At 61.4% G+C, this 25286-nt stretch overlaps 1 protein-coding gene across 2 annotated transcripts in view; it reads left to right on the forward strand.

Moving 5' to 3' along the window:
• Positions 1-25286, forward strand: part of RASA3 (RAS p21 protein activator 3) — an 89701-nt gene that overhangs the window by 52610 nt on the left and 11805 nt on the right. For both annotated transcript variants that reach the window (XM_012534419.3, XM_012534421.3), the window contains exons 4-20: positions 4623-4717; positions 11130-11206; positions 14399-14479; positions 14703-14775; positions 15363-15439; positions 16182-16286; positions 17551-17707; positions 18003-18151; positions 18690-18804; positions 19499-19573; positions 20166-20289; positions 20886-20992; positions 21782-21859; positions 23135-23212; positions 23671-23744; positions 24544-24650; positions 25005-25087. In XM_012534419.3, coding sequence (XP_012389873.1) covers positions 4623-4717; positions 11130-11206; positions 14399-14479; positions 14703-14775; positions 15363-15439; positions 16182-16286; positions 17551-17707; positions 18003-18151; positions 18690-18804; positions 19499-19573; positions 20166-20289; positions 20886-20992; positions 21782-21859; positions 23135-23212; positions 23671-23744; positions 24544-24650; positions 25005-25087 — 1655 coding nt within the window. The remainder of the gene's footprint in view (positions 1-4622; positions 4718-11129; positions 11207-14398; positions 14480-14702; positions 14776-15362; positions 15440-16181; positions 16287-17550; positions 17708-18002; positions 18152-18689; positions 18805-19498; positions 19574-20165; positions 20290-20885; positions 20993-21781; positions 21860-23134; positions 23213-23670; positions 23745-24543; positions 24651-25004; positions 25088-25286) is intronic.

Here is a 25286-nt window from a genome sequence, read left to right on the forward strand (position 1 = left end):
CACCGACACCAAACTGTCTTAATTCCTGTATCTTCACAGCAAGTCTTAAGTCAGTCGTGTGAGCTCACCAACTTTATTCTTTTCCAAACTTGTTTTGCCATTCTAGGTCCTTTGAATTGTCATTTACATCTTCAGTCATCTTCTCAATTTCCAAAATGACTGAGATTACACTGATCTATAGATTAATTTGGGGAGAAATAGCATCTTAACGAAACTGAGTCTTCAGACCCTCCAGCGTGGCTTGTCTCTCCACGTACTTGGGTCTTTAATTTCTCTCATCAGGGTTTTGTGACGTGTTTTCAGCACACACACGTGTGTGTGTGTGTGTGTGTGTGTGTGTACATACAATTTGTCCCTGTATTTTATTATTTTGGTAGAGTAGACAAAGACTTCTGGGCTAGTACACCACAAGCTGAAGGCGTAAAGGCATCATTTTGTGGATGTGCTGTTGGTATCTTTTCAGTTTCAGCTTCCATCGTCATTGCTCGTGTGTACAAATACAATTGATTTTATGTATTGACCTTTATTCTAGACACACCTACTCTGCCAGCTTTTCTTGTAGCTTTTCCTATAGATTCTGTGAATAAAGACTTATTTCTTCACTTCAAGTCTCCAGGCCCTTGTTTCTCTCTCTTGCCTCTGTGCACTTGCTGGGCACCAGGGTGAACAGGCGCGATGAGAAAGACATCTCTGCCCCCTGCCAGGCCCGGGCAGCGGGGGGCATCCGGCTGTCCCTCCTTAGTCGCCACCCTGCAGGGGTCACCCCTGGCTGCCCACCTTCCCGCACCCTCTGACCTACCGTACCTGGTTCCCCACGTCACATGCTGCCTCTTGAACTACCTGACGTGCTTCTCTCTTCTGAACACACCCTGGCAGGTACAGCACCCACCAGAGGAAGTAATACACGGGGCTTTTAGTGGCGGAAGGGCTGCCACACCACCTCTGTCCTCATCAGAGGGTGAGGCCCAGGGGGCATAGTGACCTGATGTCACTCAGATTGATGGGGACAGCTGTGGATTATGACACCTCAGGCACGTTTCAGTGGGAATTGTGGTCTGCAGGTCAGGTGCTCCCCAGGACAGCCTGTGCGAACACCTACCTCTCACGTGTGAAGAGTGCATGTTCATGTGTTCTTGACGTGGTCGGTCTCTAGAAGGACAGACTGGCAGCTGGTGACAGAGGTGACCCTGAGGTGGGACCCTAGTAGCAGGGGAGAGAGAAAGTTATTCTTGGCTGTATTTTATATCCTTTCTAACGTTTCAGACTTTGTTCTATGTTCTGGTATTACCCGTTTAAAATTAAGTACTTCCAAAAATAAAGAATAATGATGATGTGTGAGTTGTAGGGGTCATATGAGCATTAAATACGTGTCTCCTATTCCAACCAAAACTCATAAAAACATTGTAATTACTTAAAATTTCAGACTTCAGATGTAACCCTCCTATCCAGCTGAACTAATCGTGGAGGTTGCAAGTTTCTTTATCCCCTTTTAGTGGAATATTATTGCCCAATTTAGTTCCAAGAAATGTTTTTTTCTTGTGGCTTTATTCCTGCAAGACTCAAAATTATATTCCCATCAGGGAAGGGGGTGGAGTTTTGCAGGAGCCAAGCAGAGAGAAAGCCAGCGGCTCTGCCTGGTGACAGGTGGTTGGAGGTGGCGGCACCCACGTCAGGATGTCAGCGGGATGCCCCCGAGGCCAGGAGCGGTGGGAAGGGCTGGGCTGGGCCGGGCCGGGGTTAGTCCTTGTGACTTGATGCTGGCTGGAGAGAGGCCTGTGTGGCCGGTAGCTCCGGTTCTCTGAATGCCTGTGAAGCCCCTCTTTCTGCAGCCTGTGCGCTCTGTCTTCTGTCCTCTGCCCCTGCCCAGCACCTGCGGGCTCTGCGTGCCGTGGCCTCGGTGCCCTGTGAGGCCTGTGGCTGGGCAGGACTTGGCTGCAGACGGGTCTGCGTGGCCAGAGCTGAGCCAGCGAGGTTGATGTGGGCAGCGTGTTGACCCTTGGCGCCAGCTGTGCTGCGCCCACCTTGCAAGTGGACAGAGGGGCTGGCCTTTCCCGAGGCTGTGTGACGGTGGGAGGTGAGCGTGCTGAGGTGCTGCGGGGACAGTGGGCAGGGAGACGGGGCTGCCGCAGGTGATGGTGGGGAGTAAACAGACCCGACTCTGCCGCGCTCAGCCCGTGGTGCTCGGGCCGGCGTGTCCCTGCTTCATTTCCAGCTTCCCGTCTGTGCCCGGTGGGTGTGCCTGTCGGGTCTGGAGACCAGGCGTGAAGACTGCAGGGCGAGACCCTTCTCTCAGCCACCTGGGTTCCCCGGCTGGACCCCTAGACGGAAGATGGGCTAACGAGAGAAGCAGGCATTTCTAACGCCTTTCAAATGCACGTCTCGGGTGGAACCTCAGCGTCGAGTAGCTGGGCGCTGGCGACACGTGGGCCCGCAGTGCATCTTAGCAAAGGGCCAGCACATTCAGAGGAGGCGAGGGGTGCAGGCTCCTGGGGCACCGCGCGCTGGAAGGGACCATGGAGGCTGCCTGGCGGGGTGCGTGCACGGGCCTCTGGGCCGACGCCCCCTCCTCATGTCTGAGCCGCCCTCACCTCTCGCTCACCTCGAGACGCGCCGCGTGTACGTTGGGTGATGGTCTGAGCTCCCCCAGGAGCCAACTGCAGAGTGTCCTTTCCCTTAAGCCTACCAACCAGCAGGTGGCTGGGCCCCAGCGAGGCCTCGTGTGAGCCCCTGGGAGCAGAGTGGAGGCTGCCCTGCGGGCCCCAGGGGAGGCCGGAGAGGAGGTGACGTCACAGGAGGGCCTCGTGGGACGGGGGCGTTTGGGGAGAAGAAGTGGTAGGAGAAGCACAGAGGGCAGAGCTGCAGCGACGAGGCCCGAAGCCCATGGGCGGGACGCCTGCCACGTCTGTGACCAGCACCCGCCGCCTTGTGCCGGGGTTGCTACAGGGCGACGTGAGGGGAGGATGCAAGGGGCTGGCGGGCAGCATGTGTGGGCAACCCCAGGATCAGCTGGGGCGTCCGGCCCCGCTGTGAGGCCACCGGGTGCTTCTCCTCAGAAGCACAAGTCTTTGAAGAAACAGGAAACGGAAAGCAGTCCCTTTGCGGAGAGGACTCTGCGTCCTGGGTGAGGGCAGGGTGGGCCAGCCAGCTCGGGGCTCTGCAGGGTGGCCACAGGGGCTGGGGAGCGTCCCAAGCAGCAGATGACGTGGGGTGAGACGGCGCCAGGGGCCCAAAACGTATCCTTTGGTAACTGGACTGCGATCCCGAGTTAGGCAGTGTGTCCTGGGCTGTACGCCAGGAACACCTGAACTTCAAAAATGTTTACTTTGATGTTGTCCTTTATCGTTCCTATTTCCGTGTGTGATTTACAGTGTACGTAAGACATTATGTGTGTGTACGCGTGTATTGCACGCATATACACGTGTGCGCCGGGATGCTCACGTGGGCAAGCACCCGACCTCCCTATCCTGGTGGACAGCGTGGTCCCCGTGCCCGAGGCCACGGGGTGTGGGGACAAGAGGACAGCCAGTGCCCGGCGCCCTCTGCCCTCCTGAGCGGTGGGGTGGGTGCTTGCTGGCCGCCACGTACGTCTTTGGAATAAACAAGGTGAATGAACAATGCATGACGGTGGTAGATGGATATTTAAATACTATAAATCTATGTCAGTGATGTACATCACACACGTATATTTACATGTGTATTTTCGTTGAAATTCTAGCTCCTAAGTACTAAGCCTATGTCAGGAATGTAAAACTATTGAGCGCAGACGTCCTTAAACTTTGGGACCCACAGAAGTTCCCTGGGGACCTCGCGAAAACGAAGATTCCAGGGCCCCACCCCAGAGATTGTTTTCTCACGCAGGATGGGGCCGGGGAACTTGCATTCAGGAAACTCTCCAGCTGTTTTGATGCAGGTGGCCTGTGATTACACTTTGAGAGACACTGATTCATAGACCCAAGCAGGCGATAACCCGGCTCATTCCACGGGCCCGACAGGAACACGTATGCACACATGCTACATAAGCTAGATGTGCACGCACACGCATGTGCACACTCTGTGTGAACCGGCTGTGCACGTTGCCTGTGAGCTAGACATGCGCACACGTGAATTCTAAGCCACAGCTCATACGGGCACACGCGTACTTCCAGGGACTCTGCAGCAAAGCCCTCCTGGCAGACGCCGCCCTGCCTCGCTCTGCAGCTCGGGCATCGGGGCAGGGGATGGCCGGGACGTGGCTGCCCGGGGTGCCTGCTGCCTCACCCCATCCCACACGCCGCCCTCCGGGCCCTGAGCAGTGCACCTGGCGTAGCCGCTCCCTGATCTGTAGGGTCTGCGCCAGGTGCCCTCATCTCCCGCAGCCTGGGTAGCGGGGAGAGGCTCCCGTCCACGCCCAGGCTGTGGACACCGTGGCAGTGACCTCGGGACGGGCTCTGCTCAGGGTGGACGTGGCACCTCCGAGATGCAAAGTGGCGTCTGTTGCTCTTACTGCGTTGTCTCTTTCCCGATGATCTGTTCTGGATTTCCCATCTGGAGTGACTGGCAGAGGTAGTGGAGACTGCTCCCAGCCCTGCTGGGTGGGTGGGTTGGTGCCCTCGTGACTGGTCTCCTCTGCATTGATCTTCCAGGGAAGGTGGCCATCCGGAAGGAAGACCTGCAGAAGTACCACAACCGGGACACGTGGTTCCAGCTGCAGCACGTGGACGCCGACTCCGAGGTGCAGGTGAGGCCTCGCGGGGCCCGTGGGACATGGGGGCCTTGGCGGAGGAGGCCTGATTGTGGATAGAGACATAGACGCTGGACTCTGGTCTTCAGAGGGAGTGAGGCGTAGCAAGCTGTCCCCTGCATCTGTCGTCCTGGGCTCATGCATTAGGTTGGTTCCATCGGTTACTGTCGGACTTAGTCGTGCAGCTTAAAAAATGTAACACGCGAAAGAATGCAACGCGTAACTGAAGGTAAAGAGAGAATAGGTGAGAAGACGTAAGGCTGTGGGCCTTGCCCACTGGAGGTGCCCATGTGTGTTCCGGGCTCCCTGCCCTCAGCAAGGCGGGGCTGGAGCTGAAGGGAGTGACCGGAGTGATGACGGCCCCTGGCCTGAGCGTCCCTGGGGCTCACCCAGTGCCCTGGCGATGTGTTAACTGGAAGTGACCCCTTGACCGGTGCAAGGTGCCCCCACCCCGGGACTGGGGGTTTCTCCCCCAGCTGGGCCGCTCCCCATGCCCAGGGTCCAGGAGACGCCCGTCGGGGGGCCGCCTGCATCTTCTCTTCTCTGGTGACCCTGGCATGAGTTTCCGGTCAAGCCCGTCCCCGAGCCCGGGCCATGCCTGGAATTCCGGGGCCAGCGCCGAGCCAGGCCTGCTCTGAGCTCAGCAGAGTGTGTGGCTCTGGTGCTCTCTGAGCCTCGGTTTCCTCCCCTGTAAAGCGGGGATTTGTGAACAGCAGGGTCAAACAGCAGGTGTCGCAGACAAAATCCCCAAGTGGGCACCTCGCGAGGCCTTCCCCGGGCTCCCGGCCCAGCATCAGCACGCCTCCTCGTGGACCTGGGGCCTTGGCCGGGCTTGGAACTGCACACCGGCGGCTCAGGGTGTCCACTGCCGAGGCCCCTGGTGGCCGCCGGGGCCGATGCTCAAACTTCGACAAAGAGGCAGCCAGAGGGACGCCTTGAGAAGCCCAGCCCAAGGGGCATCGTAAGGGTGCTTCACGCTCAGTTAATTCCGACCGAGGGGCCCACACGTGCTGTGGAAATTGGGGGACTGCTCAGAACTAGTCACGGAGCCCCAGATCCAGGAGGACAGCGGCCACTGCTGCTCAGGTGACCAGGAAATCGCCTCCTTAGGAAGAAGTTTCCGGACCCCTGTGCCGTGTGTGCTTTACGCCTGGGCCCCGCCTGCCTCCATCGCCGTCGTTCTTGAGAGATTCTGCCTGTGGCCGCGATGAGCCCAGATTTAAGTTCTGTTTTGTTGGCAAGTGTAGCTTTTCCTTTTTCTTGCCTTTAAAAAAAAAAAAAAACCAACTTTTAATTTTGAAATGGTTACAGGGTCATAGGAAGCCACAGGAAACACTGCACAGGGAGTGATGGTTAGCAAGCCGTGTGTTCTTCTGTTTACACTCAAAGACTAAACATAGGAGCAGGGCCATGTCCCTTCCCGGGTCCCGCACAGTGACATCCGCGTAACTGGTACAGGGTCCCCGACTCCATTCAGGTCTCACCAGCCCCGCGTGTGCCTGCATGTCCCCGTGGGTGCGTTTCACACGTGTGGCTGTGTAACCACCACTGTCCAGATCCAGAGCCGCTGGGTCACCGCAGCCTTGGGAACGTGACACGTGTGTCCACCTGCAGCCTGAGGACGTCCGGGCCATTCCCTGATGGTCCCCGTGACATGGGTCCCGACCCATTGGTGATTCCACGGAAGCGGGACTGGGCGGTGGCGGCCGCTGAGTTCCAGGCACCGAGCAAGTGCTCTCCAGAGGGGACCTGTCAGGTGCCAGGGCAGCAGCCTTTAAAGGGGCAGTTACACACCTGCAGCCACGAAGGTCAGGGGACACATACGGTTTCTCCAGCTATCTGCTCAGCGATTCACAAAGACAGCAGAAAGGGAATGTCACAAAGCCGGGGCCCACGAGAGACCAGCAAGTCATGGAATTGGGGGAAGAGAGGAGTGAAGGGATGTCTGGCTTCCCGCTGGAGCTGATGCTTGTTAAGGCCTCTGCTCAATCATTCATTAAAAAGGACCCGTCGCTCTGCTCCTTCCCTGTCCCCGGCCGGGCACCTTCTGGATGAGGCAGTCGGCAGGGACGGCCCTACCCGTGGTCCGCGCCAGGCAGGGTGGCCAGATGCACGCTCACGTCCGCGAGGGCCCCTGCCGATCCTCCAAGGACGCCAGCAGCCGCGAGCTCTGCATTGAGCGGCTTCTGTGAAACTTGTTCTTGGAGCATGTGTTCCGAGAAGGCAGAGGCAGGGGGGCTGCCCCAGCAGAGCCGCAGGCCCCCAGCCCGTGGCCTCCTCTTGCACCTTTAGCAACAGGGCAGTAACTCTGGCCTCATAGTGGACACCCTGGGAACGTCCTCTGTGTGTCTGGCGTCCTGTCTGAGGGTCTCCCCAACAGTCAGCGCCTGCAGCCATACACCTGCGAGGACCCGAGTCTTTCTAAGGTTCGGGAGTGTCAGAAGGAGAGGATGGGGTGGCCCGCGCCTCCCCTCGAGGACGTGGCTGCTTCCCTTGGTCGCCCTCGCGTCCCTGCCCCTTCCCGATGCTCTCAGCTCCAGCGGGGCTGCAGGTCCAGCACTCAGTCGCCTGCGCCTGCGTTTGCTCTGCGCGGACCTCCGCCCGGCCTCGCAGGCCCTGCGCAGAATGAGGACGGGGCAGTGATGGCTTGTGTGCTGCTGGGCCCCTGCCTGCAGCCACGGGCCCTGCAGACCAGGGACCGACGCCTTCCTGAGAAAATTGCACAGGAAACACCAGTGCTTTTCTCTCGTACTTAATAAACTTTATTTTTCGAGCAGTTTTATCTCTGCAGAAGAGTTGAGGGGAGTGTATGAAGAACCCCGTGTACTCCTCCCCCAACCATTGCTAGCGTCCTGGGTGCATTTGCTATGGCTGACACCTTATATTCGCTGAAGCCCCCGGCTTACAGTGGGGTCCACCCTGGGCTCTGGGCCCCCCTGGCCGACAGGTGGGTGACGTTTCGGATCCCCTGTCGGAACCACTGCTGGTTTTCTGCAGCCAGGAGTGACGGCCCTGCTTTCATTTCTGTTTTTTCTTAGCTAGAACTTTACCAATTTTATTGATCTTTTCAAAAAAGCAGATTTGGTTTGTTTATTTTCTGTATTGATTTCCAGTTTCCATTTTCATTGATTTCTGCTCTAGCTCTTATTATTTCTTTCCTGCTCACTTTGGATTTAATTTGCTCTTCTTTTTCTAGCTTCCTAAGGCTAGACACTTACATTATTGATTTTTGCCTTTCGTCTTTCCCAATATATGCATTCACTGCTTTAAATTTCCCTCTAAGCATTGCTTTTGCTGCATGTCACAAATTTTGATGTTTTATTTCATTTTCACTTATGAAAAGAAATGAATTCAAAGTATTTTTCAGTTTCTCCTGAAACTTCTTCTTTGGCCTGCTTGTTATTTGGAAGTGTGTTCTTTAACCTCCACGCATTTGGGGATTTTCTAGCTATCTCTCTGTCACTGAGTTCTAGTTTAATTTCCACTGTGGTCTGAGAGCAGCTGTGATGTAATTTTTATTTTCCTAGACTTGCTGACGTGTTTAAGGCCAGGTCGGTCGATCCCAGTGGATGTTCCGTGAGGGTGGGTGATGCTGTTCAGTCCCAGCTGTTTTTTTAAACAATTTCTTATCCTTATTCTCCTTAAATGAGACTGGGAACGACTATGAAGTCAGCATTCTCAGTGCTCTGTCCTAAGGTTTCTCTTCTCATCTCATACACCAACGTAAGTGCGAGAACTCCGGCCAAGTCTCAGCACGTCCTGCCTGGGCTAATTGTTAACGAGCACGATTCAGCTGGACCCCCCCTCCGGGGTTCCAGCCCCTATGGGAGGCATGGCCACCTCTGCCCTCAGCCTGCCAGGTGGGCCTGTGACCGCCTCCCTGGGGAGAGGGCTCCCGCTGGGGTCAGAACAAGCGGAGGGGGAAGTTGTGTGTGTAGCTGTGCGTCCATGGGAGGTCGCGTGCCCTGCAGAGGCCGAGCCTGGGAAACCACACTTCCTGCCTGCCCTGTGCAGGGTGTGGCCCGCACCACCCCGGGCGTTGGTGTTTGCGGTGGGATTGTTTGTGCAGTGAGGATGGGTGTGAACTTCCGAGCTGCAGATCCTGGTTGTTCTGCAGGGGTTTCTCTCCGAGATGTGTGTGTTTGTGTTTTATTTACCTCATACCCCCCTCCCCCAAAGCCCCCGAACTGTAACAGCACGAGTCGGCTGACAGCACTGCCCCTCCTGGAGGACGCGCTGCCCCAGGAGAGGAGCGCCAACGGTCACAGCCCGCGCCCGTCCCCCACTGGGGGTGCGTCGGTCTGAGGGGCCGTGGCCCACCGTCGGCCTCAGAGCGGGCGCCCGTGCACCTGGGGTGCGACGAAGGACAGCAGGCTGACCGGGCCACCAGTGACAGCTGAGCTTCCTGCGGGGCTGGTTTCCAGGCCGTCAGTCTTTCTTGTTCGATTGTAAGGACGGCGGTGCCCGCTCTGGGGACAGTGCTGAGGATCGGGTCGCTCAGGATGCGCCACTGGCCTTTGGGGACTTTGTTTCTTCCACCCGCACAGGGAGGCCACCCACCCCCCGCCACTGCCACCCCAGTTACCGGCCTCAAGGATTCGCTGTCGGACCAGCCTGCCGCGTGCGAGGGTTGCGGTGCGCCGTGGACCCTGTGTCCGCGCCTGGCGGGTGGAAGGCGCTCGGGCGGACGCCCCGAGCCGCTGTGGGAAGAGCTGCTGCTCTAGGCGAGCACGTCCCGCGAGGGGCGGGCCCTGTCGGAGCCTCCGCAGATACAGACGTGACTCCGGGTCGGGATGCTGATGTCACCCGGGCCGAGCGGCTGTGACGCCTGCGGGCTGGTCCCACCTCGCGGGACTTGTCGCGGGTTGCCTGCCCGCAGGTGAGGGCAAGGCCGGGAAGGTGGCACCCAGCCCTGCCCGCGGCCGGGGGGCCTGGACGCGTGTGCGGCCGTGAGCGCCGCCCGCGGCCTGGGCTCCCACAGGGCGGCGTCCGTGTCGTCGGGAGCCCGTGTCAGTGTCGTAGGCGAGGTGTCTGGTGCGTGAGGCCGGCCCCCCACCACCACCACCACGCTGCTGCGGCCCGGGGCACCTGCTCGCTTCCAAGCTCGCGATCCCGGAGCTGGTTTGCTCTGAGTGGGAGACGCTATCATGGGGAGCTCGTGTCACCTGCCAGTGCGGGGCCCGAGAGGTGTGTAGGAGACAAGAGGGCCTGGGGTGATGGAGGTATCGCCCTTGACCCTTCTCATGGCCAGACCCTGGTTTCTTGTTTATCTTCTCTTGTCTGGCGGCGGGGCTCTAGCTGGGGGTGCTCCCCGCGCCCCCATCCTCAGGCTGCGTGTCCGGGTCCAGCCTCTCCCTTTCTCACAATCGGTGCTGCCGGCATTTTGTCGAAACACTTCTCTGGTGGCTCCGGTCAAGCTTAGAAGCAGCAGGTGGGAAGGTCTGGCCGCGGTTGGAGCGGGCTTCCCTGGGGCGGAAGGAGCAGCAAGGATCCCGGGCCCAGGAGCTGCTGGCCAGGTCTGCACATGCCCCGTGCCGACGGCCCGGAGCGCCGGATGCTCCCGCGTGGGCTCGGGGTCCCGCGCTGCAGTGGGCGACTGTCGGGGCTGAGCGCCCCACACCGACCCCCCAGCTGGTGAGCCATCCGCACTGCGTCCTGGGCTCTCCTGAGACGTGGCGGCCCTCACAGGCTCTTCCCAGGCTGCAGGGTCCGGGGGTTTCAGCTGGAAAGGACCTTAGAGACAATGGATCCAGTTCACCTCCGTGTCTAAGGAAAGTCAGTTTAGTTTAACCGAACGCTCGCTCACGGAAACACGCGCATCATGCATCTTCCTGGTGGACTTTTCGGGAGCTCGTCTCCCCGCTGCTCCTCGTGGCCCTCATGATGCCCTGGCCATGTCCGCCCCGCCCACTCGCCGTCCTCAGCCGGCGCCCTTTGCACAGCCAGACGGGTGGAAGCACAGCCGCAGCTGCTCCATTACCCCAGCTGCTCTGCCCCTCCTCCCAGAGCGTGCGTGAGCGTCCGCTTCCTTCCTAAAGAGCGGGGCTGAGGTTCCTGGCCTCCGACCCTGCCTGTCGCAGACGCAGAAGCACTGAGACGCCTGGGCAGAGCTGCCCACGCCTGCCCGGGGCCTGCGCGCCATGAGTGAACACAGCCCAGAGCAGACAGTCAGGCCCATTTGGGACACTGCTCCCTCCAGTACCTTTTCCTTTTCTTTCTTCTGAAACAGTGCCTGCTGTCAGCGTCGTGCCCGATGGGCTGGAAGCTTCTTTAACTCTCTGGGATCTGAGCCGGGCGGCTGGACACGTGTGGATGCCACGCAGGGTCACGTGTCACCAGCCTGTGATCGGAGCCCAAGAGCTCCCGCCGCTTGTGGCCCCCCGTGACCCCCTGTCATTGTCACTTTCAGGGCAAGGTCCACCTGGCGCTGAGGCTGAGTGAGGTCATCACCGACTCGGGTGTCGTCTGCCACAAGCTAGCCACGCGGTAAGACGCGGGACGGCCGCCACGGCCTGTCTGCCCAGGGCTGTCTAACCCCAGGGCGCGGGGCGGCCCATGCTTTATAAACAAATGACTCAGGAGTCCCAGACTTGGGCATTCCCCAGACGACTGTCTTAACATCCTTGCTCACCCTGGAGGTGACGCGTTTGGCTTTTGCAAATAACCAGTTACTCAGGGCGACGTTTAGGCAAAGAGGTTGGGGTTGTGGAAACGGTGAGATGGGGGCAGAGCTGGGGCCTGACCTCAGACCTCGACCCCGAAATCGGAGCTCCTTCTACCCTGTATGCTTGCTGAGTGTGCACATGTGAGTGTGTGCAGGTGTGAGTGTGAGTGTGCACGTGTGTGTATGGGATCGGCTTAGACAAATGCCTGGGGTGTGAATATACCTTTTCCAGTGAAATAGGCTCTGGTCGGATGTGATGCAAGCAGCCGTGACCCCCAGATTGTACAGCTGAGCCGTGACCCCCAGGTTGTACAGCTGAGCCGTGACCCCCAGGTTGTGCAGCTGGTGAAGTGACGTCTGAGGGAGGAGGGTGCGATGTGCCCATGACACCTGTTTTCCTGTTGTGCGTTTTGCATCCAGGTGTCAGCGTGTCAGTTTTTCTTTTTCTCCGGGATGTGTAACTGCAGTTGGGGCCAGTCAGCGTGTTGGTTAGCGCCTTCCTCACGGTGGTCTGTGAGGAGTGGCAGTGACGTTGACGGGCGGCTGCTGCCCTTCATCTGGCAGCGCTTCCCCAAGACGCCAGCTGCGGGAAGAACTGCTCCCCCTGTCTGAGCTGCTGCCGGGAAAACCGTTATCTCTGCGGATCCAAAATGCACCACTGTCCCAACCTTCCTGATCAACAGCTGAATGTGATAAAAATGCATTTGCCTTGAACTCTGGGCTTTGGTGCAGGGAGGGGACGAGTGAGCCCCTTCTCATGCTTCCAGCCCCAGAGGCAGCAGCCCCCCAACTGAGGGCGAGTCGGTCTTGTCCTGAGACCTCCTCCCACCTGCCCACCCGACGGGTCGCCCTGTGTGTTCCTCCCATGCGTGACCCACCCGCTGTCCCTCTGGCTGCCAGGACCCCGAGCCCCCGGGGGCTTCTCAGGGTGTCAGCCCCTTGTACAAGCTCTCGGCTGGCTCAGGGTTCTGTGCCTGTCCCTGGAAATGTGCCTGAAGATACTTGTTTAGTGACGAGTTAGTTCACAGAGGGAGGAAGATGACCCAAGACCAGGTTATAGCAGGGAGAGAAGTGCAGAAACTCCAGAAAGAAGAGTGAAAGGAGAAAGAGTTGAAAAGATTCACTAAAGTCCCTGAGGGCCAGCCTGTGTAGCGGGGCGGAACACAGTGGTGGAGAAATGGAGAGAGAAGGGGCCACACACTCCAGGGAGCAGGAACGGAGGAGACGGGCCCTCGGCCCGAGAGAAGAGGCCCCGTAACGCGTCAGGACCACCAGGCTCCCAAGGGGCGGCAGCCGCCCGGGCCAGCTGGCGTGCAGGAGTGAGCGAGGAGGCAGGGCACGCAGATCCTCGCATCCGAGTGTGGGTTAGGGCTCTGCTTCCGGCCAGGACGGGACAGGTGGCCTCACCCCTCTCCCGCCACAAAGGACTAAGGAGCCGACGCCGTGCGGGCGGAGGGCGGTTGGCCCCCAAGTGGGGAAACAAACAAGGTCGCCGCGGGCCAGCTTTCGTCCTGGAGGTGCATCGGCGACATGGCCAGCAGGGCGTCCCCAGCAGGGCCCAAGGGGGTTAGGCAACGGGAGCTGGGGCGTCAAGGCCACCGTGGGCACGTTCTGCAGGGGAGGGGACCTCGTGGCACTCCCCAGACCTGCGCCAACGAGCAAGGTGGAGTCCCTCAGGGCCGGGCAGGCGAGGGGGCAAAGGGGCGACGGGGCCATAGAGCTGGGGGTCATTCGAGTTTCCACCAGCCCAGTGGAGCGCCTGCACTCACTCCGACCCTCAGCACGGACTCCAGGGGCCACACCGGGCGGTCGGGCCGCGCTGTCCCCGAACAAGGCTGCTGACGCCTCCCGGACAGAGCCGCAGACGAGAATTGCTCTCCAGACAAGAGACCCCGACCACTGACGGCACGGATGAGCCCAGAATCCGGGCACCAGCGACGTGAAGTTCACAGCGCCCAGTGTCCAGCCAGAAGCAGGAGCAGGAGCTGTCCAGCAACAGCCCAGGGTGACAGGCGCAGGAGTGACGAGGGCGGTCCAAGAGCTGGAGTAACTGCGGTCCAGAACCCAAAGGGGGCCAGGCGCCGGGGCGGTCGGCAGAGTGAAGCCTGAGACGGGGTCTCCCGGCCCGAGAGGTGCGTTGCAGGCAACGCCCGGCCTAGGGCTCTAAGCCCCTGGGGTGCCAGGCCCTCAGGTCCCCACCGATAACACAGACCTCACCACAGTTCCTACCTGGCAGGCCGGGCCGGGCGGACCTCTCTCGAGCTCCCAGGAAGGGAGGGCAGGGGCTTCGCTCAGGAAATCTCCACTGTGGACGAAGAATGTCAGCTGCGGGATCAGGAGACAGGGTGTTGCGGCCCCCAAGCCTGCAGCCACTGCAGCTGCCCCCACGGCGCCCCTGAGGGGACTCCGTCTGGGAAAGCACAGGACGCTGGCCCCAGAGAGCTGAGGTGCACGTCAAAGGAACGATTCCAGTGAGCCCAGACTCCCGTACCTCACCACACATGGAGAAGCGCTACATTCCTTAACTGGAGATGTCGGGTTTTCTTTCATTAACAGTAATCTTTTGATGTTCCGACTACCTGGTCTTTGTTGCAGAAGCTCCTGTATATCCTGGCTTCCCCCCGACCTCTTCAGGGGAGTCCCTCCGAGCCTTCTGAGAGGCTGCGTCCCGGGCTTGAATCCTCAGAAAGTCCACCAAATAAAACAAGTCTCAACATTATTTGTTGTGCGTTTTTTTGCAGTCGACACCAGCAACGTGTCCTCCGCAGCCGGGCTGCTTTTCCCTTTTCCCTGGTTGCACGCACACCTTCTCCTGCCTCCAGATGTCTCATGACTGCTGACCAGCGCGTCCATCTCTGTTTATTAGACGGGAGCCCCTGGGAAGCACTTTGCAGGGACTCAGAGCTTTTGGCCTGAGAGCTGTTGAGACAGCTGCCCTCCCGGACCCCAGGGTGGCCTCGAGAGATGGCCCGCTGGCCTTGGGTCCCCTCCTGACCTCCCACTTCTTTCCTCAGCATCCTCGAGTGCCAGGGCCTCCCCATCGTGAATGGGCAGTGTGACCCCTACGCCACGGTGACCCTGGCGGGACCGTGCAGGCAAGTACAGCCTCGGCTGGGGGGGGAGGGTGAGGTCGGATCCCCCCCCCGCCGTGGGGTATCTTTGGCTCAGTAAAGGGCCCTGATTTGCATACCATCTGGGGTTAGAGACAGACACGCCCGTAGGCCACGTGACGTGCGTGCTGGGTGGCCCAGCCGCAGAGGAGAGATTCGGCGTCAACAGTGTTTGTTTTCCACCCCGATCTTTCCCCCTCGATTACAGGTCGGAAGCAAAGAAGACAAAAGTGAAAAAGAAGACAAACAACCCCCAGTTTGACGAAGTGTTTTACTTTGAGGTTGGTGTTTCAGTGGCACAAATGCAGTTGAAGCGCACACCCCAGGGTCTTTGGCACAAAGACCCTCAGTCGCTTACTTCTGAGAGTTCTGGGGTGCTGTCCCCCCACGTGAAGACCCCCTCCTGCCCTGCAGCTCGAATTCCTAGGAACTGTCCTTCCTTCCCTGGGCAGAAAGGCTGTTTGTTGCTTCCAGCATGACCCGGTTTTGGGTTGAATGCTGACAGATTAATACTTGCCGGATTATCAAGACGTTGATTTTTTGTTTGGTTGGTTGGTTTGGGGTTTCTTGGGTTTGCCCGCCCACCCAGTCTTCCCTGAGCAGTGGAGGGAGGCTTGTTTCACCGGAAGTAGTGAGGGTCTTAAGGCAGAAGGGGAAGTGCATGCAGATGAGAGCCCCCGGCTGCCCCTCAGAACGCGAACCACCAGCAGGACGGCGGCGTGGGGGCCGCGGCCCCGGTGACGCGCAGGTGGCCGTTCTCGCCCCGCAGGGGCCGGCACAGATGAGCGCGAGGGGGCCTGGCTCCCAGTGCAGGGAGAACGGGCAGCCAGGGGCAGCAGAGGCCTGACGCTCTCCCTCCGGCCCCCAGGTGACCAGGCCCTGCAGCTACAACCGCAAGTCCCACTTCGACTTCGAGGACGAGGACGTGGACAAGCTGGAAATCCGGTGAGCGCGGGAGGCGCTCGGGGTCGAGGCTCCGGCTCGGCGGGGCGGCCTGACTTCCTCCAACATTGGGGAGTGGATGGAAAGGAACTTGGGTTTTCTGGATTATTTTAACGCAAGGATGTTGGGTGGTGGCGAAAGGGCAAAGGTGGCGTGTGTTCGCTTTGCAGTATCTTCCGCCGGCTTGAAGGGCGGAGGCTCCGAGCCCCTCTGCGTGTGCAAGGCCCGGCCTGGCTCGCGGTCCCGCTGCTGCGGGGGCCTCGCTGTGCCAGGTCGCAGCGTCCGCTGGGGGACTCACCAGCCCTCTTGCCGCGCTGGCCGCAGCACCGCCCCCATGTCAGGGACAGGTCATGAGCCTGAGGCTGGGGTGACCGCATTAGGTCCGATGGGCCCTGCTCACGAGAACCCTAGGGATTCTCCGGATTTGACATCACTTAAAATCCGCTTTCCTGTGGGTCAGGGTTTCCCAAGGCGCCTGAGGTTCGGAAGCTCAGAGGGGGCAGAATCGGGTCCCTCCCGCAAGCCCGGCCTCGAGCAGTGACAGGCATGGGGGTGGGGCTCCGGGCAGGCGGGCTTGTCCCTCCAAGGGCCTGAACTGCCCGACCTCATGCTCCAGCTGTGCTCAGCGTGGCCTTCATGCCCCGTCCCGTCCTGCCCCGGGTTCTCTGGGGAGAGCTCGGGGGCGCAGGGACCCCGCCCCTCCTCGCCGCCAGGTAAGAGACCCCGCATAACTGCTGTTTTCTAGGGTGGACCTCTGGAACGCCAGCAACCTGAAGTTTGGGGACGAGTTTCTGGGGGAGCTGAGGGTCCCGCTAAAGGTGCTGCGGCAGTCCAGCCCCCACGAGGCCTGGTGAGGGCACCCGGGGCCCCGCAGCGGCCTCCGCACGGAAGGGGGCCGTGCCAGCCGTGCCCGCCGCACTCAAAGCCCTTGCGTGTCCCGGAGACCACCGTCCTGCGCCCCGTCTCCCTCCCTGGTCTCCAGGGCGCCCGGTTCCCTTTCACCAGGGCTTCCAGGTCACATCGCGTGACAGGGAGCAGGTGCCAGTCTCGGCCGCTCCGGCCCCAGGCTGGCTTCACTCCCCACGGCCCCGCAGCAGACGCTTGGGCGGGGCAGGTGCCCGCACCCCACGCCACACAGCAGAGCCCTGAACGCCTGCAGACCCGGGTGGGTAAAATTTGGGTTGTGCCCTGGGGAAACTGGAATTCTCGATTCAGTGCCCCAGGCGACCCTGCTCAGCCAGCAGCCTGGCCCCGTGACGGGGCTGTGCCGGGCGGCCCCAGTGGCCAGTGCCTCAGCCCGCAGTGCGCCGCCCGGCACGTGCGCTCAGAACAGCCGGCTGCGCCTCCGTCAGGAGGACCGCTGGGTGCCTGTGTGCCCGGGGCCGCCCGCCCTGCAGCACAAGCCCAGCCCCCGGCGTGCACTTAGGGCGATTCCACCCGGGCTCTGCTCAGGGCTGGCCGCTGTCGGGTGTCAGTCTTCAGGGGTAAATTATTTCACCGCAGTTTCCTAAACTGCTCGTGACCCCCTCCCCTGTCCTACCTGTTCCCCCCACCCTCCCGCCTCCCCACCCCAGCGTCTGAGTCTGTGGCTCAGTGTGACCAGCGCGAAGTACACAATGTGGGGGACCCCCCAGGTGCAGGGACCCTGCGGGGGTGTCAGATGGGGGACCCCCCAGGTGCAGGGACCCTGCGGGGGTATCAGATGGTGGACCCCCCAGGTGCAGGGACCCTGCGGGGGTATCAGATGGGGGACCCCCCAGGTGCAGGGACCCTGCGGGGGTGTCAGATGGGGGATGCCCATGCAGACGCTGCGGGGGTGTCAGATGGGGGATGCCCCAGGTGCGGGGACCCTGCGGGGGTATCAGACGGGGGACACCCCAGGTGCAGGGACCCTGCGGGGGTATCAGATGGTGGACCCCCCAGGTGCAGGGACCCTGCGGGGGTGTCAGGTTGGGGCCACTGAGGCAGAGGGACTTAAGCAGGGTGTCCTGCAGAATCTCCCGAGTCCCCTTGCCTCAGACCCCGACACAGCCTGCGACGGGAGGACCACCCAAGCGGGGTCCCTGGGGGAGCTGCTGCCTCAAACTGCCTTGTTTGTCTGTGTCCTGCACCAGGTACTTCCTTCAGCCCCGGGACAACGGCAGTAAGAGCCTGAAGCCGGAAGACCTGGGGTCGCTGCGCTTGAACGTGGTTTACACGGAAGACCACGTCTTCTCCTCCGACTACTACAGCCCCCTGCGGGACCTGCTTCTGCGGTCGGCGGACGTGGAGGTACCTGCGTGGCTCGCGCACCGTAGCCCCCACCTTGGGCCTGCCGTGTGTTTGGGACCATCTGGGTCTCCCTCTGCTGGGGAAGGGAGCCCTCACGTCCCCCGCAGCGAGAGCCACAGGACCCGGCATGGCCCACGCCTGGCGCTCTGTCTGACAGTGACCCCAGGGTCATGGCCCTCTGCTCACTGGCCCCGGTGCTGTGTGGGGGTGCGGGGGGGAGGCGCAGACCCGCCGGGCGCACGCAAAGTGGGGGGCTGGGCCTGGGGCTCGCCTCCTTCATGCCCTGTCTCCCCAGCCCGTCTCAGCGTCTGCGGCCCACATCCTGGGCGAGGTCTGCAGGGAGAAGCAGGAGGCGGCCGTCCCGCTGGTGCGGCTCTTCCTGCACTACGGCCGGGTGGTGCCCTTCATCAGTGCCATCGCCAGTGCCGAGGTCCGGAGGACCCAGTGAGTGCCAAGCGCGCCCCGAGACCCTCCGGGGGTCCGGCCTGTTCAGGGGCTGGACGGGGGTCCGGGCAGCCAGAGGAAGCCACACGGTCAGGGTTCCTTCAGAGACACACTCGCGCTTCTAAAAATGCGCCTTTTCTCCTGGGAACTGGGAGGCACGTGGCACGGAGCGGTGAGCGGGGCACCGGGTGCCTCGGGGGCGGCTCCGTTCCTGAGGCTGGGCCCGCGGGCCTTCCGGGGAGGTGGGTTCTGCTGGGAGTGGCTCCCTGGGACCATTGGCTCAGAAGGATCCAGAGCGTGCCCTGCTGGAGGTGTCGTTGGGCCTCGCCTCCCGTGCTGACCCCAGGCCCTGAGGAGCGGAGGAGGCCCTCAAAGCGCAGGGAGGGGGCGCACGGCTGCTGCGCCCTGGGGACCCGGCGGTGGCCGCGGTGGGTTTGTTACACGGCAGGCAGGCCCAGGGCTCAGGCCCCACTGCGAGGCTTCGGTCAGGTGGCCTCCCTGCCCCCTGGGTGCCTCCCTATCCGACACTGTTTTCCAGGGATCCCAATACCATCTTCCGAGGAAACTCGCTAACGTCCAAGTGCATCGACGAGACGATGAAGCTGGCGGGGATGCACTACCTGCACGTCACCCTGAAGCCCACCATAGAGGAGGTGAGGGGGGCGCTGCTGGCGGGCCAGAGAGTCCCGAGGGAAGGGCAGGTGACACAGAGCCCGCAGCCCCGGGCCCCGCCTAAGCCCAGAACTGTGGCTTCCATGTCAGCTTCTCTCCGGCTTCCCAAGGGGACCTTCTGAGCATCCCAGAAGCTTCCTTGTTTTCTCAAATTAGAAAAATACTTAAGCAAGTCCATCATTCCGCTAAGACAGAATGACACGCAAGAGAAAAACTGGTTCTTCCGAGGACGCCTCCTCCCCCGAATCCACGAGGCCAGAGAGACAGCCCTGCTGCTGTCCCCCCCACCCCAAACCCCTGCCCCGGTCAGACACCCTGGGAGGAGTGACCCTCCATCTCTTACTGACACCTTCCTGGGAGGGGGTGTTTCCCCCAGAACAGTTTCACCAAAAAGCATGTCCTTTGCGGTCCTTGCGGTCCTTTGAGGGAATTGAGAGTAGATTCTGGTTTGATCTGTGAGCCAAACCCTGAGAGCACTTTGAGGTAAAACGTTAATAAGCTGGTGAAGCCTCATCCCGTGTCAGCCGCCGCGCTGCAGTCTCGAGAAGGACCGCCCCGCCTAGGCCAGGCCTCAAGCTGCCCCTCCTGGCCCAGGCCCGCCTCGCCCGCCGTGACCCCGCCCACCTGGGCTCCAGGCTCGGCTCACACACTGCGTGTCTCCAACGCTCTCCGCAGATCTGCCAGAGTCACAAGTCCTGTGAGATCGACCCCGTGAGGCTGAAGGACGGTGAGAGCCTGGAGAGCAACACGGTGAGGCCCGGCTCGCCCTCCAGCGCCTTGGACGCTGCGACCCCCGGATGGTGGGCGGTGGCAGGCGCCTGAGCTGCAGCGGCCTTGGGGGACCACCCCCCCCGCCCCCGGCGCCAGCCACCACCTCCCCTGCTCTGTGCCCGGCCTGCGCCTCCCGCCACCCATACCCGGGAGCCTCCATGGTTGGGGGCGTCTCCCTCAGCTCAGCAAACGCGGCTCCCCAGCCTGGGCCACCTGTGGCTGCTCCTGGAGCTCTGCCCCAGTTTTTAAAACAGCCAAGTCCCTGTTTCCATCTTTCCGCCAAGTCTTTGCCTCTAAAGAGCAGAGCCCGGTCCTGGCACTCGGGAGGCCACGTCGCCGCGGGCACGGCCTCTAGGCTGCCGGTCGATGTGGGGACACAGCGTGCTCCCTCCACCCGCGCCCCTGGCTGGTTGCGTGGGTCACTGTGATTGCAGCGTGCTGCTCCTGGCCCACGGCGGGAAGTCTGTCTTTGCTGCTCTGGGACCCCAGCCTCGCCCTTGCCCCTCCTGGCGGCCGCGGGGCACGGCAGCCCAGGGGAGTCTGGAGCAGACGGCTGAGCCCCCCCTTGCAGGAGAACCTACGGCAGTACGTGGACCGCGTCTTCAGCGTCATCACCACATCGGGGCTGAGCTGCCCCACTGTCATGTGTGACATCTTCTTCTCCCTGCGAGAAGCGGCTGCCAAGCGCTTCCAAGGCGAGTGCTCGTGGCGCCCACACCGTGGGGACACCCGCACCCCTCACCAGACGGAGGCCTCCAGGCAGAGACGGACGCTCAGGGCCCCGTAACGAGGGTTCTGACCCCCACACCGTGGGGACACCCGCAGCCCTCACTGGACGGAGGCCTCCAGGCAGAGACGGACGTTCAGGGCCCCGTAACGAGGGTTCTGACCCCCACACCGTGGGGACACCCGCACCCCTCACTGGACGGAGGCCTCCAGGCAGAGACGGACGCTCAGGGCCCCGTAACGAGGGTTCTGACCCCCTCACCGTGGGGACACCCGCACCCCTCACCGGACGGAGGCCTCCAGGCAGAGACGGACGCTCAGGGCCCCGTAGCGAGGGTTCTGACCCCGTAGCCAGTGGGCAGCGTCAGGCACCAGCATGGGGGCTGCACGGCGGGCAGGGCCCCTGGCTCCTGTCTGCACTCGCCCCTGTGTGAGTTGGGCCCCAGCCCCACCCGGAGGCCACAGCCGAGCTCTGTCCCAGTGGTTCCCAGTTTCTTCCTGCCCCCGGTTATTCCCTGCGGCTCCAGCAGCCCCGGTGAGTCCTGTCTCTGTGTCCTGGCCACAGATGACCTGGACGTGAGGTACACGGCCGTCAGCAGCTTCATCTTCCTGAGGTTCTTTGCTCCAGCCATCCTGTCCCCCAACCTCTTCCAGCTCACACCCCACCACACGGTAAGTGAGCCCCTGTCCCGGAAACTAGTCAACCGGACCTCCTGACCGTCCGGCCCCCTGGGCCAGCAGGTGGCCGGGGCAGCTCCTGTGAGCCGAGCCGGGGAGGTGCAGAGGTAGCCCCAGGTGGTGGCTGGGTTGTGGACGTGCACATGCCCTTACGTCTTTGTCTCAGGAAGGTTTCAAGACGTTCTAATCAAAGTTGTGTTGTTAAAACCGCTGGATGGTGTGACCAGGGCTTCCTCTGGGCTTTTGTTATGACGTTACCCACTGCCCACACACAGGAGGACGGAGCGTGGATATCAGTCATCATTCAGGCCATGTGGTCCGCAGATGATTTCTGAGCTCCCACCGTGAAAAGGCCCGAGGCCCGAGCCCTTGCAGAGAGAGTGCCAGGGGGCCACAGTGCCAGGCGGAAAGCCCAGGGTGATGGGCCCATTCCTGGTTTTGCTGGTTTTAAATTAAGCCTGCGAACCGTGTGGAGGGTGAGAGGCCCCCAGGCTGGGTTCCCGGGAGACTCAGGCCCAGGGTCGCCAGGGGGATCCGCTCCTTTGCTGGAAACGTGGGGTCTGGGGTCAGGGGTGGCCCGAGAGCCCGCATGTCAGCAGCTCGCAGCCACCTGGGTTGGAGGGCCCACAGGGACTTCCGACTCCAGCGCCAGCGGTTCACCTGCTCACTCATGGACGACGCTCGCTCCGTGCAGCTGTTAGGGGTGTCGTTCGTTCTGTCGGCGGCGGTTCTGGGCTCATTCACGACTCAACTGTGAGACCGTCCCCTTCCCGTCTCCGGCAGGACCCGCAGACATCGAGGACGCTGACGCTTGTCTCAAAGACCATTCAGACTCTCGGCAGCCTGTCCAAGTCCAAGTCCGTGAGTCACTGACTTGAGTTCTCTTTTCAACACGAAGGAGGAGGAAGGAGTAGTAGGACGAGGAGCAGGCATTGCCCAGAGTCCCCGCGGGCCGTGGGGGGGGGGGCCTCACCGCGTGGAGGCGTCCCCTGTGGGCGGTGACCGTCCCCTGTGGGTGGTGACCGTCCCCTGTGGGCGATGACTGTCCCCCGTGGGCGATGACTGTCCCCTGTGGGCGGAGGCGTCCCCTGTGGGCAGTGACCGTCCCCTGTGCTTCCCCCGTGGGCAGCTAACACTCCCGCTGCCATGTCTGGATCCACAAACCATGTCCCCTTGGCTCTAGGGACTGCGTAGCCCTGCCACACAGCCGGGCGTCCTCGGCCTGAGCACCTTAAGGAAGTCGGGGTGCTGCCTGGTGACCGAGGGCTCGTCTACATGGGGCCAGCGAGAGCCCCTCCTTCCCTGGGTCTGAGCTCATTTTACCCCATTTGGTGACAAATCTGCGTCTCCCCTTCACGGGGGCGTCCTGGAGACTGATGACGTGCCAGGGCCCCGGGGGTCCACCCCGTGACAGCAGCAGCAGTGTGGGATCTGGGTTCCCCGCACACAGGCGGTGACGTGGCCTGTTCCTCAGGGACGGGCCTGTCAGGCTCTGTCTGGAAAGGGTTGAGCCATGACCTACAGGATCACCCCAGCTCTCCCCATTCTGTTCTTTGTGGGGCGGAGTGACCCAGGCTCTCAGCCCTGCAGACAAGCAGCCCCCTGCAGGGCAAACGCTCGGCTTTCTCTGAATCCGAGGGACACAAAGCCGTGGGCCAACGCTCTCCTCCATCCGTCAGCCCCAGCGTTTGTCGGCTGGAAGCCCAGATAAACAGGCACCTGCTGGGCTGAGGTCTGCACAGACTCGCTCGTTTTCACACCCAGGGTAGCAAAGTGCCGTCATGCGGACACAGGTCCCCCCGGGTCCCTCTTGCCGCTGCCCCAGCTCCTGGAGGTGAGGACCCCTCCCGTCCCAGCAACCGCGTCTGGGAGCCACGCACCCGCAAAAGGTGTTGAGTCGTGCATGACGAAGATCTCACCAAGGACCCCGTGTGGTTCGCTTTTTGAACCCGGCTTGAGGGGAATCCACCCTGCGGCGTGTGGCCCCTCCCTGCGACTGGGGCCGGGGTACTCGGCACCCGGGACAGCATCCACCCCTGCGTGTTTTGCTGTTCAGCGCCCGTGGCCGCACTCCAGATCTTTCAGGTTCGGGCCGGGAGACGTTAGGCCTCCATTAAGTGACCTGTTTCATTTTAGGCCAGCTTTAAGGAATCCTACATGGCTGCATTCTATGAATTTTTCAACGAGCAGAAGTACGCTGATGCAGTGAAAAACGTAAGCATCGGCGTCGATGAACGCAGACTCGCGGCAGCAGAGGCGGCTGACCCGGCGGGAGGGATCCGGACGGTCGTGGGTGGTTGAACTGAGCGGGGAGGCCCCGTGGGGGCAAAACCCGGGGCGGGGGCCAGGGAGGGGAGCCACGATGGCTTCCAGCTCCACGAGGGGAGCAGGTGGACCTCCAGGTGTTACCTGAGGCCTGGCGGCCTCTCAGGAGCAGTGACAGCTGTGGGTGTGGCCAGCCCTTCCCGGGAGGGGCCGGGGTTCAGCTAGGGCTGGAAGCGGCTCAGTCTCAACAGAGTCAAGACCCCATGGTCCTCTCAGAGGGACCCCCGCCCGACCACTTGCTTCTCAGAGTCTCCTCTCTCCTCTGGTTCCAGAAGGAGATGCAGGGCACCCAGGCACTGTTCCTACGAAGGTTCGCCTTTTAACCATCCGGTTTCTTTCCACTTCAGTTCTTAGATTTGATCTCGTCCTCCGGGAGAAGAGACCCCAAGAGTGTGCAGCAGCCCATTCTGCTTAAGGAAGGGTAGGGCTGGCAGGAGAGAGGCAGGGTGGGGCTCCCAGGCTGGCTCAGCGCCAAGCAGGCATCCCTGCCCGCGGGGCCAGAGGGCATCCAGACCTGTCTGGGGCCTTGGTCCGTCTGGGAGAGATGCCCCAGGGCTGCGCCATGGCGTGTCTTCAGTCCTGTGCCTGTTCTCTGCTGAGGCTGCGAGTGGAGGAATGCCCATCTGGGAGCGGAGTTTGAAGGCGGGGGAGACTGAACAGCCCCCAAATAATCAGAGGCTTCTGCCCGGGTGGCTCCCTCACCCGAGTCCAAGGCCCCCCTGCCCTCCATCAGCCGCTCGCTCAGAAGTGCCCCCTGTCAGGGGCTCAGAATACAGGACGCAGCAGAGAGCAGCTGCCTCTCGCCTCCCGTCTTTGCTTCCAGAGCACACCTGCGGGCTGGGAGCCTGCCGCCGGCACTGTGGGAGCATCTCTTGCCCATGTTTTCAGGGTGGGGGTGAGGGGGGTGCCCTTTGCTGGAGCTCAGATAGACCCATGGTCATCACCAGCTTGTAACTTGAAGTTGACACCAGCACAGGAGCTAAACTTTTCCAAAGTAGAGACCTTTGCCTTTTGATGTTTAAATCCTGTCACTTGGAAATAAAATTATAAGATACTGAAATCCCACAATCTGCTTCGAGTACCACAGGTACGGCAGTGGCGACCTGTTGTGATTCTGCAGGCTTTGACTTTGTGACTTTGGGCTGCCGGAGCTGGCGGGCAGGGGGGACATGCACCCCGCCCTAAGCCGCTCACCCACCAGCCTGTGCCGTTCACGACAGGTTCATGATTAAGAGAGCACAAGGGCGAAAACGCTTTGGGATGAAGAATTTTAAGAAGAGATGGTTTCGCCTGACAAACCATGAATTTACCTACCAGAAAAGCAAAGGTACCAAGAACAGTGCGCTTTTTATTTGTTCTCACATATTGTATTCCGAGGGACCAGAGCCTTGCCTCAGCCCCCGTGGCGGTACCGGTCGCTTTTCTGGGGTGGGCGGGTCCTTACCCGGGAGGCGGGCACCGAGAGGGCGACCTGGGCATCGTGGAGAGCAGGGTCTCGGGGTGGATGCTCTTGTCCTGCGTGGGTGGCTCTGATCTAGATCACAGGATGTCCCCATGGAAACGTGGGGTTGGCTTCTCAGGGACCCGGGTCCTGTGGGGGGTGAGCGCGTGAGGCCGGCATCACCTGCCTTCGAGGGGAGACCGGCCCCTCCTGGCGGCTCACGGGCACACTCTGCCACAGGGGACCCGCCTCTCTACAGCATCTCCATCGAGAATATCCTGGCGGTGGAGCCTCTGGAAGAGGAGTCCTTCAAGATGAAGAACGTGAGTGCCACCCCATCCCCTCGACCTCGCCGCCGCCCGCGTCCCGCACCTGCTCCCAGACCCTCGTGAGCTGGCAGCCGCAAGGCGCTGCTGCGGGGCAGAGAGCCCGACCCTGCCCGCTGGGTTGGCAGGACCCGCGGGGTTTCTCTAAGACTTTCGGTTTAGATTGAGTCTTGCGTCTACAAGCTCCAAACATAGA

This window comes from Orcinus orca, chromosome 18 (genome assembly GCF_937001465.1).
Source record: "Orcinus orca chromosome 18, mOrcOrc1.1, whole genome shotgun sequence".
NCBI lineage: Eukaryota > Metazoa > Chordata > Mammalia > Artiodactyla > Delphinidae > Orcinus > Orcinus orca.